We start from the raw sequence: 15310 nt of genomic DNA on the forward strand, positions 1-15310 counted from the left end.
ATCAGCAGAAGTGCCTGGCCTGTAATTAGCACAACATATCTTTGAACCCATGTGTCTCTAACCCACACAGCACAATAAGCATGTTCACTCTGCATCAGCTGGGACTCAAACTCACAACCTTTGCCACCAATGGCAAAGGATCAAGTTAAGCTACCTGAGAAGTGGGAAAATGAGAGGAGGTTTCACACTATAACTTTCCAGGGTGCCCAACAATAACAGCTGTCCCTGCATGTAAAGGCAGATTTTAAACTAGTGTAGAAAATTCCGCATTCAAGGCAAATAAAAGTATGTGAATTTGCCTACTTCATGTAGACAACATAGAGATATATCTGTGATTTCTTTTTGCAAAGATCGATTGCTCCATAAGTGGAAAAACTCATGTTTAAAGATGCTCTATCAATAAATATTGCTATCAGCATTCCAAAGAAATAGACATGGGGTTTAGAGCAGCTCCTCCAGTTGTGATTCTTAGGTGAAGTGTGAACGCCCCTCTTAGGAGATGGGATAAAAACATAGATCATTGTTATGTTGTGTTATCCCACATAATTTTCTCCTAAATGTATATAAAGTGCAAGTAGCATCTTGGAATGAAACCCAACAATTAGAGAAAGTAAGAAATAGATATAGGAATTCTGGACAAAATCATTATCTAAACTATCATCATCATATCATTCTGTGCTCATGAACGCACTATCTCAGGAACGCCTCGAGGACATTTCCTCAAATTTGACACAAACACCCACTTGGACTCCAGAATGAATTGATTCGATTTTGGTGGTCAAACGTCACTGCGACCTCACGTCTGTCCCGTGGTATACGCGATATACCACGAATGCCTACGGGAATTTCATTACATGGCACAAATGTCATACGCTAATTATGATTTTTTTCATTGTGAAATAGAAAATGGTCTGAGGGCCACTCTGCACCCTTTTGCGGGCCGCATCTGGCCCCCAGGCCGCAAGTTGATTATCACTGGTATACATGATATACCAAGAATGCCTGGGGGAATTGCATTACATGGCACAAATGTCCACTTAGGCTCAAAGATGAACTGATTACAAGACCGTGACCTCACAAAAGACGTTTTTGGCCATAACTCAATAATTCATACGCTAATTATGATTTCACACACATGTCTTATTTGATAAAATGATGAAGTAATAACATTTTATATATCCAAATGTTCAAACTTCACTGTGACATCATAATGTTTTGCTTATCACTGTAGCTGGGGAAGGGGGGGGGGGGTCTTGGGTCATTCTAAAAAAATGGTGGAAGATTAACATTAATTACATTACATTAATTATATTTTATATTTATTTAGACCCCAAGATACTTGTATGAGTCCACCCTCAATTAAATGCCTCTCCCTGGATGACAGTCAGGACAGGGGGCCTCCTGTTCCTCTCTAGTCCACCACAAGGTTTCGCTGATATCGAGCTTCAGGTGATTGTTGTTGCACCATGTTTACGAAACTCTCTATCAGTCAGTCCTGTGTAGGCTGCTACTCTGTAAAAAATGGAAAAAAGTATCTTAGTGAATAGTGTTTCTCACTGGCAATTATTCACTGGTAGCTACTGTATCATACATGTCAATATAGTGATAACTTGCATTCCGCAAAACAAAAAACAAAAACACACTTTGTACCTTTTTGCCGACCTAGAAGAGCCTCAGGGGCCTACTGTACTGACTGACTGACTGACTGACTCACTCACTCACTCACTGACTCCCCATTGTTGAAACTCAAACACACATCCGTGAGTGTTGAGCAGCAGCAGGCAGCTGAGGGTGAATGTAATCACCTAGTTCAGGGGTGCCCAAACTTTTTTTTTGAATGGGGGCCAGATTAGATCATGTGAAAATACCGGGGGCCAGCTGCTTCTTGCATCATATGGGTTATTTAACAAAATCACATACAATACAATTATACTCTAAGCATTTTGTTTACCATCTGAAAACATGAGTTCTGCCTGTGTTGTTCCTACTTGGTGCTTGTCTACAAACTATGCTAGTGCTGTCATCATTAGGTGAGGATGGAAAAAATGCTTGATTAACCAATACTGTGTGGAGGGCCACATATTGAATATTTTGAGAGACAAGCCAAGGGCCACTTAAAATTGGTCAATTGGCCCCCGGGCCAGACTTTGGACATGTCTGACCTAGTTGATTACATTGACCTGTGTCCACAGCACCGAAGTGGGAATATTTTGGCTGAACTTTGCTCTTGTTATTAAATTCCTTCAAAATTTCACAACATATATTTTATGAGTCTGTATGGATGTAAACTGCAACTTGACTTGTTGACAGAGGCATACAACCGTGAGGCGGTTATTTATTTATTTTTATTTAGGAGGTGGGGGTATCAGCCATCAGAAACCCTTATCTGTTGTGTTGACCGTGCCATGTGTGTGTTGAAAGCTTTGAGGAAGCTCTTCCTCAAACCTCTCTAGATAGACTAATGCTGCCCCCTTGTGTCCAAACAAAACTTTACAAATTGGGGCTATTTATAGTTGCTACCTGATACCCGGATCTGTGCTTATCTCATCATGCAGGACGTCCTTGTGACAGAAGACGTATTCCTCTGTTGGAAATGATAAAGCCAAGGCCTGGATAAGAAGCTCCTTCAGCCACCATGAGCATGTACATGGAATATGATCTCATATCTCAAGGGGAATGCGGGGCCCATAAGGTACTGTGTCACCGAGACTGACCTTAACAACACTTTAGGTGGCCTAGAATGAGTGCTACAGTATGCTACTAATAATACAGAGAAACTGTCTCTGTATGCCTATATTCTTATTCGCTCATGATTTAACAAATGGGTTGCACCTGTAGGATTTCTAACAAGTTAGTTCAATGGTAAAGAGGAATAAGAGACGTTTTTTTTTACACTGATATGCAAACATGGTTTGGTTCCCATTGTTGTACCATACTGTAGGCTACCTACACTGAAACCTGTTTGTCCACTATCTGTTGGGCACAGCTCAGCACACATAATGGTTTTGACGTGTGGAAACCTTGCAACTCCAATTTGGGTGATTTTCATTTTGAACTTCAGTTGAATGGTTATATGGTTGAGTTAAGAAGCCTTTGAAGCTGTACGTCTAGAGACTGTAAGCCTAGACAGTGCTTTCTTATCAATCTGTAATGAGTTCTCCCTCCCTCCAATTCAGCTCCTTGTCCAGAACAGACACTTTACAATGTCCACCGAGATCATTTCACCATGATGTGACCACTGGATTCAGGGCTTTTTAAGCGAACCACTTTGCTCCTTTGTTTTATTGCGGGTTAACGCAGTGACCCATTTGATTGTGTTACTCCCAGACGAAGCTCTGACTCCACAACATTTCTTCAACAGAGGCATTGTGTCATACGCTGCTGTGCTAAGATAGCTGTCACATTCAGGAATGAGACATTTGACAAAGATTGTAGGACTTCCAGACTTTGTCCATCAGACATATACTGTATATAGGCCAGGGGTTTTCAAAGTGGGAGGCGGCCCTCCCCAGGGGGGCTTCCAAGCAGTTTCAGGGGAGGCTCAGTGAATGGAAGTTAAAACAATATAACTATTACAAAGGACATCACATATAGCCTAAATGTGTGTGATTTGGTTAAAGAGATAGTTCAGAGATAGCCTACAGTCGTAGTTTTATGGAATTTTACTGGTTCCCCCACTTTTTTAGGTATTTGATGTAGTCTGAAATATGTCAAACAGCAATATCAGGCTATCTTGTTTATGGGACCAAATAACATAATCATGATGTCGTTTTCAAACCTTTGTCTAGGGGGAGGCTCACAGTCTCAGACTTTGAAAACCCCTGATATAGGCTATTATGCACATCTTTTCCTGACTGGCCTTGGCAAACCGGATTTCCTTCTGCTCCATTTTTCCTCAATTTCCTTCTGGTATTTTGTATTGCATTGCATTGCATTCTATTTTCCAAGGAGCAAGCTGACAACATTATGGATTATTGAGTGTTTTGCTGAAGGCAACAAACATGCTATGAAGCATTATTTGATTATTAGTAAATATATATTTATAAAGCATTGCGCCTACATAATACACATTAGTAAGTATAATTCATAAACACAGTTATAACTGTTTTATTCTTGATTATAAGGCAATCTATAATGTGTGATTGTATTTCCATACTTTATAGGCTACATGATGGATTCACCATTTCTAATGAAGTATTACAGTAGGCTATATCAATTACAAACCAGTTATTTAGGAGTCTGTTGTTAGGAGTCCGTTGTGGTTCACAAGATCATTCAGAAAATGTAAGTTAATGATTCACAAACTATTTAGATGTAGCATGCATGTATTTATCCATTAGCTATAATGATTTAGACATGCACTATGGGCCTAGTGACTAGGCCTACGGTTACTAAATATAAACAGACAGCACACCAAGTGATGTAGAAAATCTACATAGCCTATTTATTGAAAGATGTAAACCATAGCCTGGCTACTCTAAAGCAGGGGTCTTCGACTCGTCATCCTTTTTCAGCCCAAGTAGGCTACCCCTTGGCTTGGTTGATAGAGAAACAGAGCAGGGACCCCCTACGATTAAAACTAAAATAATAATTGCATTTTCAGCATGGCATATTTTTACCATTTAATACGGTAGACTAATCCACCGACCACCGCACACCAGGATATCAGAATTGACACTTCTTTTTATTCACATTAAAAAGCAAGAAGGAGCGAACAAGTTTCGCATATTGCTTCATTGATTCGCTTTGCAAATCATTCCAATCTAACCAGTCGGCCAAGGAGACAGACCCGAGACAGAGCCATGATGATGTGGCCTCTCTCCTCTTCCTCACTCCTCACGGCGCACCTTCTCGGCAGCCAATCAGCAGCAGAGATCCGCGATGACGTCAATCAACTTCCAACTCTCAAATTACTATGAGGAAGCTGGAAGTTCCCGACGACTCTTTCACAGCCTCCGCCAGTGATTCTATTTGTGAACTAAACGCGACAGTTTTAAGACAAAAGAGGGTAAATATATGAGCGCTATTTTTTTTTTTTTTTACTTTTTAAGAAGCCGCCCTGACTGACTCGTAGAGAAACTAGGTCATACATCTCATTCCCACGCAGTAGGAGACGTCAGTCACATCACCGAAGATGATAGCCTCGCATCTGCTGGCGTATTACTTCACGGAACTCCATCATGACACAGTACAGAAAGTGAGTATTACGGGGTTCTTTGGACTACGTTAGCCTACTTTTAACGTGCCCTCTGTGTTTGTAACCCTGTCCTGAAGCCCGGGTTCAAAGCACCAGACACGTGTGTGTGACTGATGCCCCCCCGCCTCACTTCATGTTACTGGGGCGTTGCATCACACAGTTTCCCGGTAACGTTAGTTAGTTCTCAGAGCTAATAATGGGCTTCCTTGAGACACAAAGTGGGACATCATGGTTGCGGGGGATCAGTGGTCTGATGCATTGAGGGGTCTTTGATGTGAAAAAGGAACCCCTGGATTATTGAACACAGGCTAGGCTTATTTTCCTGATGGAGCTGTGGAAACAATAGTCGAGTGAAAGCTGGAATGCAGTGGCGTGCACATACATTTGGGGGGGGGGGGCAGGTGCTCTCGTGAAAAAAGGGCACCCCTCTCATAATTATTTATAAATAAATAAATACAGTGTGGTGACCACACTTAAAGCCCCATTCAGCAACTTTTCCAAGTTTTGCTGTTTGAGAAACTGCGCCCTCTGGGTGCACTAGTATCGGTATCGATATCGCCGTTCAAAGTAAACAAAACACAGCGCCAGAAAGCTCTATGTAGGCTAGCCCCGAATCGAGACTCGTTCTGTTAGCTTCCGCTACCGCTCGCTGCCAGAACAGTCCCGTGTACATACATAGACTAGCATGCGACTTTCGCTCCCAAGCTGTCTACATCAGCGATACGCACGTATTTACAAGTCCCACAGAAACATTTCAAAGCCACCTACTTGAGAACAAGGGTTCATTGCTTCTCGACGACGGGGTTAGAAAGCTCGACGCTGCTCATAAATGCCTCTTTTCATCCAAAGTCTGTGCTGGTGATATTATTTTTTCCGGTTTAGAGCCCAGCCGTCACAGCGCTCAACAGCGCCACTCTGGTCGAAAGCTCTGTACAATTGGGAACTGTATTCAAAAGAAATATGGTTAATAATAAACATAAGATATGACACAAAATCAAAGTGGACAAAAGCATTGCATGAAACGTCTGTAAAAGGGAGTTTAGCTAGCTATAGAGTGTATTCCTCATGTAGGGCGGTCCACAGATTTGGGTCTGATTGAAAATGCACTGTTAGTCTAGAGTCGACTCAAAACCTACTGTACAGTAAGGGTGTGCAATGCAGTTAGGAGGAGTTAGGGTGAGCTAGTCTTTAACCTGATTGGAATCTTAAAATCACCTGTTACTGGTAGTGGAGAGAGACATGCTATAATCGCGGATAAGCAGTATAGACACACTGCGGAGTGCGTCATCATTCAGAAACCACGGCCAAAACGGGGGAAAACACAAACTCCCGTCCAATCCTGGCGTTCTCCTATGTCGCATGCATGGTCGGATGTTGCACAAAAAGATCGTATATACGGAAGATGAACACGCCAACTTACTTGATTGACAGCAACATCCACATTTTTCTTCTCGCCAATTCTCAATGGCTTCCTTGTTTTCCTCGGGAGTACAAAAAAACTTTAACTGGCGATTTTTTACATTTGTTGTCTGTGCAGCCCCACCACACAACAGCTTTTATCTATGTTTAATTCAAGGAAAATGACGCTGGTGTGTGGAAATGAACGGAGCTTTTCCCCCGTGATGAGCGTGGTCTATTTCATGCAGTGTCTCTATGGTGTCTTTGTCTGGTACCAGAGTTCGAGTCCTAGCTGCTCCATTCTGAACAAGCTGGAGGTGGGAGAGTGATGCCACTGAGGAAGTGAAAGAAAGAATTCCAGTACTGTAGTCTAAACAAGATTAGATAAAAAAAACATGGATGACCTTCTCTGAATCTGTAAACGATAAAAAAATATTTTATTTTGTAGGGATGTAGCGATAAGAAAATTTTGGCCGATACGATAAACCGACATTAACATTGCTGTTATGGCCGATAACCAATATTTACAGATGTTGATATGATCTTTATAAAAACAAATTTCCATGATCATCAAATTTTGTACATATGAAAACACATGTAACTGTGAATTTGAGAAAGTAATGTCTTTCTTTATTAAAAACAAAAACAAAAAAAGCCCATGGAAAAGCCCATGAATCAATATTGCGATACTATGATACTATGCTGTATGATGTATTGATCACCCCCCTCCCACCTCCCTACTATTTCTAAGTGTCGAGTTTGGCTGCACTTTTAGGCTTGGCTTTTTCCCATCAGATCTGATTGTGTGTTTATTTTGTGAATGAGGCCTAATGGTTCTGTCTGTGCTTCCTTTGGCTATGCTATGCCCATATTTAGTTTTGTTCTACACCTATTAGCTTGCTGTATCATCACTCACAACATGATCAACAATAGGCTAGGGCATTCCCCAGCGTTGTAATATTACATTGCTCAATATGCTTTTGTGCAGTCTCATTCTCACAAGGCCCTCTCACCTCTTTCTGCCAAGCTAGTTGTTGCTATCTCCAGTTTCACTTTGTCCCTGCAGCATGCCAGAACTCTCTGTACTGTTAGCGTATCAGATATTATTCAGTGTGTTCCCGAGGCGCAAGATCAGCCCCCATATGGGCCAAGGTGACCCAGTGTAATATGGTATAGAGAGCCAAAGTGAACGTCACTTCCTGCTTCAGCATGGTACCAGAGATTTTCAGCCGCCATTTATAGACTTCGTAAAATGCTTATGAAAGCAGTTTAACTTGTTCGAACCAAACGGTTCAGCTATATTTAGAAACAGGAGAGACCACAGAACATTTCACTTCGACCAAAACGTAAAAATAAATAAATAGGGGATTTAAAGAAAATATTTTTTGGTCCGAGTGAAATGTTCTATGGTCACTCCCGATTCTAAATATAGCCGAATCGCTTGGTTTGATAAAACTGGTCAAACTATTCTTATAAGCATTTTACGAAATGTTTATGGAGAAATAAATGGCGGATGAAAATCTCTGGTACCATGCTGAAGCAGGAAGTGACGTTCACTTTGGCTCTCAATTACACACTGGCATTTGGTTCCCTAATGCACAATATTTTGGAAATATTGAGCCTTTGTTTTTGCATCCCATAGAGCAAAGCTAAGCTATTTAAATTGGTCAGACCGGCAGTATTGTGTTTTTAACCACTTGTCAAAACTTCATGTTCTTTCTTTCTTTCTTTCTTTCTTTCTTTCTTTCTTTCTTTCTTTCTTTCTTTCTTTCTTTCTTTCTTTCTTTCTTTCTTTCTTTCTTTCTTTCTTCTAACTATCTTCTACTTCAGGCCTAGGACTCTTTTACTTCATTGTCCTTGATGTTTTATTGATCTAATGTACGTTTTCATTGCTATCTTTATTTGCATTTTGTTATGCAAAGTGCTATATAAATAAAGAGAGTGATGTTGTATATTAAGTTGCAGTTTTACCCACTAAACTTTCCATGAATCTAATCCGGCCACAGAAATCCTCTTTGTGCAAATAGATTCTACGAGGGATCAGCCGAGCAGCATTTTGGTAAACAAACCGCGTCACTGGGTGGCAACGGCAATGGAACCCTATGTATGGAGCCTGAGCTTTGGGAGGCTTGAGAGTGTCTGACTCTAGCCGGCTGACCGTGTTTACATTTTAAAAACTGCGACAGTTCACACAACTTTAACACGACATGCATATATATTATACATCAAACTCTTGAGCTAATTCTGCTCTCACTCAGAAGAACATCAAAATATAAGCGATGTGATGTATAGTTTTTGAGATATTAACGTTTGTTTGGCACAACTCTCATACTATTTAACTGCCGCGGGGTTCCGCATTTCTGGGTGGCAAGTGACGTCACGCTGATTCGTCCTATAGAATAAGTAGTTGTCTCTTTTTGCTACCATGCTGCCTAGAACCTCACACATCCAAGGTTAAAAGTCATCAGTAGCATCCTCCTCCGAAGAGCTTGAGAGTAAGACAGGAAGACCCCTGAGGCTAAAGGATCAGCTCGTGGTCTCTTTTTTTTGCTCTAATAAACATTTAGAATCGCTTTACCCTTTTTTTTGTCTTTTAGTGCTGAAGTCAGTACAGAGCTTTGAGCTGTAGGTGGCAGTGCAGTGCAGACAGTCTCGTCTTGTCTCGTCACATGCTTGTCTGCGTCGTCGGGTGTGTTTTGCATGTCAGTGCCGGTTCCTGCTGTTGAACGTGGGCCCTCAGCTGCTCTGAAGTGCAGCTACCTGTGCTTGTGCTGTAGCCAACAGGACAGGGGCCGGGCGTAGCCTGCTGGCACACAGGTTCCCCAGTCTGTTCTAAATACTACAATCAAGAGAGAAAGGGGAGCTTCTTGGATATTTAGGAGCAAAAATTGGATTCAGAAGTATTGTACATGCCTACCGAAAATGCCATCTTCACTCAAATAAACAGGGGCACAAAACGCAACGCATTTTTTCAACCTCGCTGGTCTGTAACAGGCTGTAATAGCTGGGTGTGGGCTGCTGCCACACCTGTATAGAAAGCATACTTGGCACAGGTGAGTTGACGTGGGCACACGGAAGAAGGGCGTGTGACACAGCAGTGACGTCAAGAGATAGTTATAATTACTAGAAACACGAGCTCATCATGAGCATAGAAAAGACATACATAGAAGTGCAACAATAATAGGATACTATATGTACAAGGGACAGACGTGTACAGTGTAACATAAGGGGAGAAACATACTGCAGCACTTGATACAAAACACTTTAGGTTGATCTCAATGAGGAGTTTGACCTAACGTCTGTCCTTTGTACATAATATCCTATTATTGTTGCATTTCTATGTATGTTTTTTCTATGCTCATGAATCATGATGATCTCATGTTTCTACTAGTATTTATAACTCTATCTTTGGACGTCACTGCTGCGTCACACCCTTCTTCCGTGTGCCACGTCAACTCACCTGTGCTCTTTATACAGGTGTCAACTCACCTGTGCCACCACGTATGCTCTTTATACAGGTGTGTCAACTCACCTGTGCCACCACGTATGCTCTTTATACAGGTGTCAACTCACCTGTGCCACCACGTATGCTCTTTATACAGGTGTCAACTCACCTGTGCCACCACGTATGCTCTTTATACAGGTGTGTCAACTCACCTGTGCCACCACGTATGCTCTTTATACAGGTGTGTCAACTCACCTGTGCCACCACGTATGCTCTTTATACAGGTGTGTCAACTCACCTGTGCCACCACGTATGCTCTTTATACAGGTGTCAACTCACCTGTGCCACCACGTATGCTCTTTATACAGGTGTGTCAACTCACCTGTGCCACCACGTATGCTCTTTATACAGGTGTCAACTCACCTGTGCCACCCACCACGTATGCTCTTTATACAGGTGTCAACTCACCTGTGCCACCACGTATGCTCTTTATACAGGTGTCAACTCACCTGTGCCACCACGTATGCTCTTTATACAGGTGTGTCAACTCACCTGTGCCACCACGTATGCTCTTTATACAGGTGTCAACTCACCTGTGCCACCACGTATGCTCTTTATACAGGTGTCAACTCACCTGTGCCACCACGTATGCTCTTTATACAGGTGTGTCAACTCACCTGTGCCACCACGTATGCTCTTTATACAGGTGTCAACTCACCTGTGCCACCACGTATGCTCTTTATACAGGTGTCAACTCACCTGTGCCACCACGTATGCTCTTTATACAGGTGTCAACTCACCTGTGCCACGTCGTATGCTCTTTATACAGGTGTCAACTCACCTATGCCACCACGTATGCTCTTTATACAGGTGTCAGCTCACCTGTGCCACCACGTATGCTCTTTATACAGGTGTGTCAACTCACCTGTGCCACCACGTATGCTCTTTATACAGGTGTGTCAACTCACCTGTGCCACCACGTATGCTCTTTATACAGGTGTCAACTCACCTGTGCCACCACGTATGCTCTTTATACAGGTGTCAACTCACCTGTGCCACCACGTATGCTCTTTATACAGGTGTGTCAACTCACCTGTGCCACCACGTATGCGCTTTATACAGGTGTGTCAACTCACCTGTGCCACCACGTATGCTCTTTATTCAGGTGTCAACTCACCTGTGCCACCCACCACGTATGCTCTTTATACAGGTGTCAACTCACCTGTGCCACCACGTATGCTCTTTATACAGGTGTGTCAACTCACCTGTGCCACCACGTATGCTCTTTATACAGGTGTGTCAACTCACCTGTGCCACCACGTATGCTCTTTATACAGGTGTCACCTCACCTGTGCCACCACGTATGCTCTTTATACAGGTGTCAACTCACCTGTGCCACCACGTATGCTCTTTATACAGGTGTCAGCTCACCTGTGCCACCACGTATGCTCTTTATACAGGTGTCAACTCACCTGTGCCACCACGTATGCTCTTTATACAGGTGTCAACTCACCTGTGCCACCACGTATGCTCTTTATACAGGTGTCAACTCACCTGTGCCACGTCGTATGCTCTTTATACAGGTGTCAACTCACCTGTGCCACCACGTATGCTCTTTATACAGGTGTCAACTCACCTGTGCCACCACGTATGCTCTTTATACAGGTGTCAACTCACCTGTGCCACCACGTATGCTCTTTATACAGGTGTGTCAACTCACCTGTGCCACCACGTATGCTCTTTATACAGGTGTCAACTCACCTGTGCCACCACGTATGCTCTTTATACAGGTGTGTCAACTCACCTGTGCCACCATGTATGCTCTTTATACAGGTGTCAACTCACCTGTGCCACCACGTATGCTCTTTATACAGGTGCGGCAGGCAGGCCACACCCAGCTATTAGAGCCTGACCAGGCAGCGAGGTTGAAACGCGTTGCGTTAATACTTCTGTATTACATCTTTGCTCCTAAATATCCAAGAAGCTCCCTTTTTTTCTTGATTGTTCTACTTTGTCTTGCTGAGCTTTCTTGGGCCACTTTGTTGTTTTCTCCTGTTCTAAATACGACTGTACAACAGGTTTCCTGTGGTGTTACTGCTCACACTTATATATAATGCTTCTCTTCTTCCTTTCTTTTCATCTCCTAGGAGATATTTTTTATATATATATCTGGAGGCCATTAGACTACCTGTCCATTGCAATGGCCAGGTCTGTTGTTGTTATGCACATGGTGAAGTCTGCTGAAGTTATATGGGCATACAAACTGCGGTGTTCAGTTATGGTAATTGATAGTGGCAGAGGAAGTCTGCGCTCTTTCTAACTCAAGCTTTAAATGGTTACCAAAGGTGCGTCAGGCCAGGTAGATAGTCCAAACATTGAGAGAAAAAGGCTCGCACACTTTCCAAAGGATGAGGCATACGGATGCAAAAAAACTTGGCTTTTAATTCACCATAAAGTGCAAAACAAAAGTGGGTGATACAACGCCTCACTTTTGTTTTGCACTTTATGGTGAATTAAAAGCCAAGTTTTTTTGCATCCGTATGCCTCATCCTTTTGAAAGTGTGCGAGCCTTTTTCTCTCAATGTTCAGTTATGGTAATTGCAAATTGTCAGGCAAACACCTTAATTGAACTTATTGTGAGATGGGCCATGTAGGCATGCACCATGACAGGGAAATTAATCAATGAATTAACTTCCGGAGACCCCATACAGTACAGGCCAGGGCTTAGAATTCACTTTGCAAAATGGGGGGGAATTCCCCCCTTATGTTCTTCAGATAGGGGGGATTTATAGACTTTGGGTTTTTTTTTCAGCCGATACGATAACCGGTAAATATCTGCTTCTCCTGTCCGATAACAGATACGATAACCAATAATAATTTAGCATTTATGTATTTAAGAAAAGTTGTTCTTAACCTGTAGTTTAAGCACACCTGGGATATCATAATAAATATGGTATGATTATATAAGTGTAACCGTCCCTCCTCTCCACCCTGGTTTAGGTGGACAAATATCTGTACCACCTCCGGCTGTCGGACGAGAACCTGATGGACGTGGCGGTGAGGTTTCGACGGGACATGGACAAAGGCCTGTGCAGAGACACCAACCCCACAGCTGCTGTGAAGATGCTGCCCACGTTTGTGCGCTCCACTCCTGATGGAACAGGTCAGTGGGCTCTCTGACAGGTGTAGAGATATGTCTGCAGCCAGAGTACCCACATACAGTATAAGCATTGTACCTAATCCTTATGGGCAGAGTCCTCATCCACACCTATGATCTTAACTGCCTTTTTCTGGATATTATCCAGCTGCCTGAGAGCTGTTTGTGAGGCATTCATCCAGGCAAGGAGGGAGTACTCCATGGCAGGAGTACTTCACTTCAGAAGCTTCTAGCAGGCCAGGAGCCTTGCCATTCACACCAGAATCACTCTGTTCTGCCCGGCGCTGCCCTGTCCCCGCTCAAAACTTGCATTGACTTCATGCCTGGCTGCTTGCGTGCAATGCTGCAACCTTACTAGCCTGCCCCTGGGGTTGAAAATTGGCAAACGTGTGTGTGTGTGTGTGTGTGTGTGTGTGTGTGTGTGTGTGTGTGGCTATATTGTATATCCTTTCAAAGAAAAAGGCGAATTTCTGGCTCTCGACCTTGGTGGGACCAACTTCCGGGTGCTCCTGGTGAAAGTTTCGGCTAATGGAAAGCAAAAGGTGGAGATGGAAAATCAGATCTATGCCATTCCTGAGCACCTCCTGAGAGGCAGCGGCTCTGAGGTTGGAGGCAACACACACACACACACACACACACACACACACACACACACACACACACACACACACACACACACACACACACACACACAACATACTATTTGGAAGAATGTAACTGACACTAACGACACTGAGGCTTTCTCTGTCCCGTAGCTGTTTGTCCACATAGCTGACTGTCTGGCTAACTTCTTCTCTGTCCGGTAGCTGTTTGTCCACATAGCTGACTGTCTGGCTAACTTCTTCTCTGCCCGGTAGCTGTTTGTCCACATAGCTGACTGTCTGTCTAACTTCTTCTCTGTCCCGTAGCTGTTTGTCCACATAGCTGACTGTCTGGCTAACTTCTTCTCTGTCCCGTAGCTGTTTGACCACATAGCTGACTGTCTGGCTAACTTCTTCTCTGTCCTGTAGCTGTTTGTCCACATAGCTGACTGTCTGGCTATCTTCTTCTCTGTCCGGTAGCTGTTTGACCACATTGCTGACTGTCTGGCTAACTTCTTCTCTGTCCCGTAGCTGTTTGTCCACATAGCTGACTGTCTGGCTATCTTCTTCTCTGTCCCGTAGCTGTTTGTCCACATAGCTGACTGTCTGGCTAACTTCTTCTCTGTCCCGTAGCTGTTTGACCACATAGCTGACTGTCTGGCTAACTTCTTCTCTGTCCCATAGCTGTTTGTCCACATAGCTGACTGTCTGGCTAACTTCTTCTCTGCCCGGTAGCTGTTTGACCACATAGCTAACTGTCTGGCTAACTTCTTCTCTGCCCGGTAGCTGTTTGACCACATAGCTAACTGTCTGGCTAACTTCTTCTCTGCCCGGTAGCTGTTTGACCACATAGCTGACTGTCTGGCTAACTTCTTCTCTGTCCCGTAGTTGTTTGTCCACATAGCTGACTGTCTGGCTAACTTCTTCTCTGTCCCATACCTGTTTGTCCACATAGCTGACTGTCTGGCTAACTTCTTCTCTGTCCCGTAGCTGTTTGACCACATAGCTGACTGTCTGGCTAACTTCTTCTCTGTCCCTTAGCTGTTTGTCCACATAGCTGACTGTCTGGCTAACTTCTTCTCTGTCCCGTAGCTGTTTGACCACATAGCTGACTGTCTGGCTAACTTCTTCTCTGTCCCGTAGCTGTTTGTCCACATAGCTGACTGTCTGGCTAACTTCTTCTCTGTCCCGTAGCTGTTTGACCACATAGCTGACTGTCTGGCTAACTTCTTCTCTGCCCGGTAGCTGTTTGTCCACATAGCTGACTGTCTGGCTAACTTCTTCTCTGTCCCGTAGCTGTTTGTCCACATAGCTGACTGTCTGGCTAACTTCTTCTCTGTCCGGTAGCTGTTTGTCCACATAGCTAACTTCTTCTCTGTCCCGTAGCTGTTTGTCCACATAGCTGACTGTCTGGCTAACTTCTTCTCTGTCCCGTAGCTGTTTGTCCACATAGCTAACTTCTTCTCTGTCCCGTAGCTGTTTGACCACATAGCTGACTGTCTGGCTAACTTCTTCTCTGTCCCGTAGCTGTT

The 15310-nt window shown here is 43.5% G+C and overlaps 1 protein-coding gene across 3 annotated transcripts in view; it reads left to right on the top strand.

Moving 5' to 3' along the window:
- Positions 1-2586: 2586 nt before the first annotated feature.
- The window catches only part of LOC310783544 (hexokinase-2-like), a 55833-nt gene continuing 43109 nt past the window's right edge, over positions 2587-15310 (top strand). For 2 of the 3 annotated variants that reach the window (XM_083644427.1, XM_083644429.1), the window contains exons 1-3: positions 4961-5197; positions 13041-13203; positions 13654-13802. In XM_083644427.1, coding sequence (XP_083500553.1) covers positions 5135-5197; positions 13041-13203; positions 13654-13802 — 375 coding nt within the window. In that variant the 5' untranslated portion in view covers positions 4961-5134. Of the gene's footprint in view, positions 2693-4960; positions 5198-13040; positions 13204-13653; positions 13803-15310 lie in introns of those variants that run through there. The other variant, XM_083644428.1, reaches the window with a different exon arrangement.

This window comes from Poromitra crassiceps, assembly GCF_964638095.1.
Source record: "Poromitra crassiceps genome assembly, chromosome: 10".
In the NCBI taxonomy this organism is placed as follows: domain Eukaryota; kingdom Metazoa; phylum Chordata; class Actinopteri; order Beryciformes; family Melamphaidae; genus Poromitra; species Poromitra crassiceps.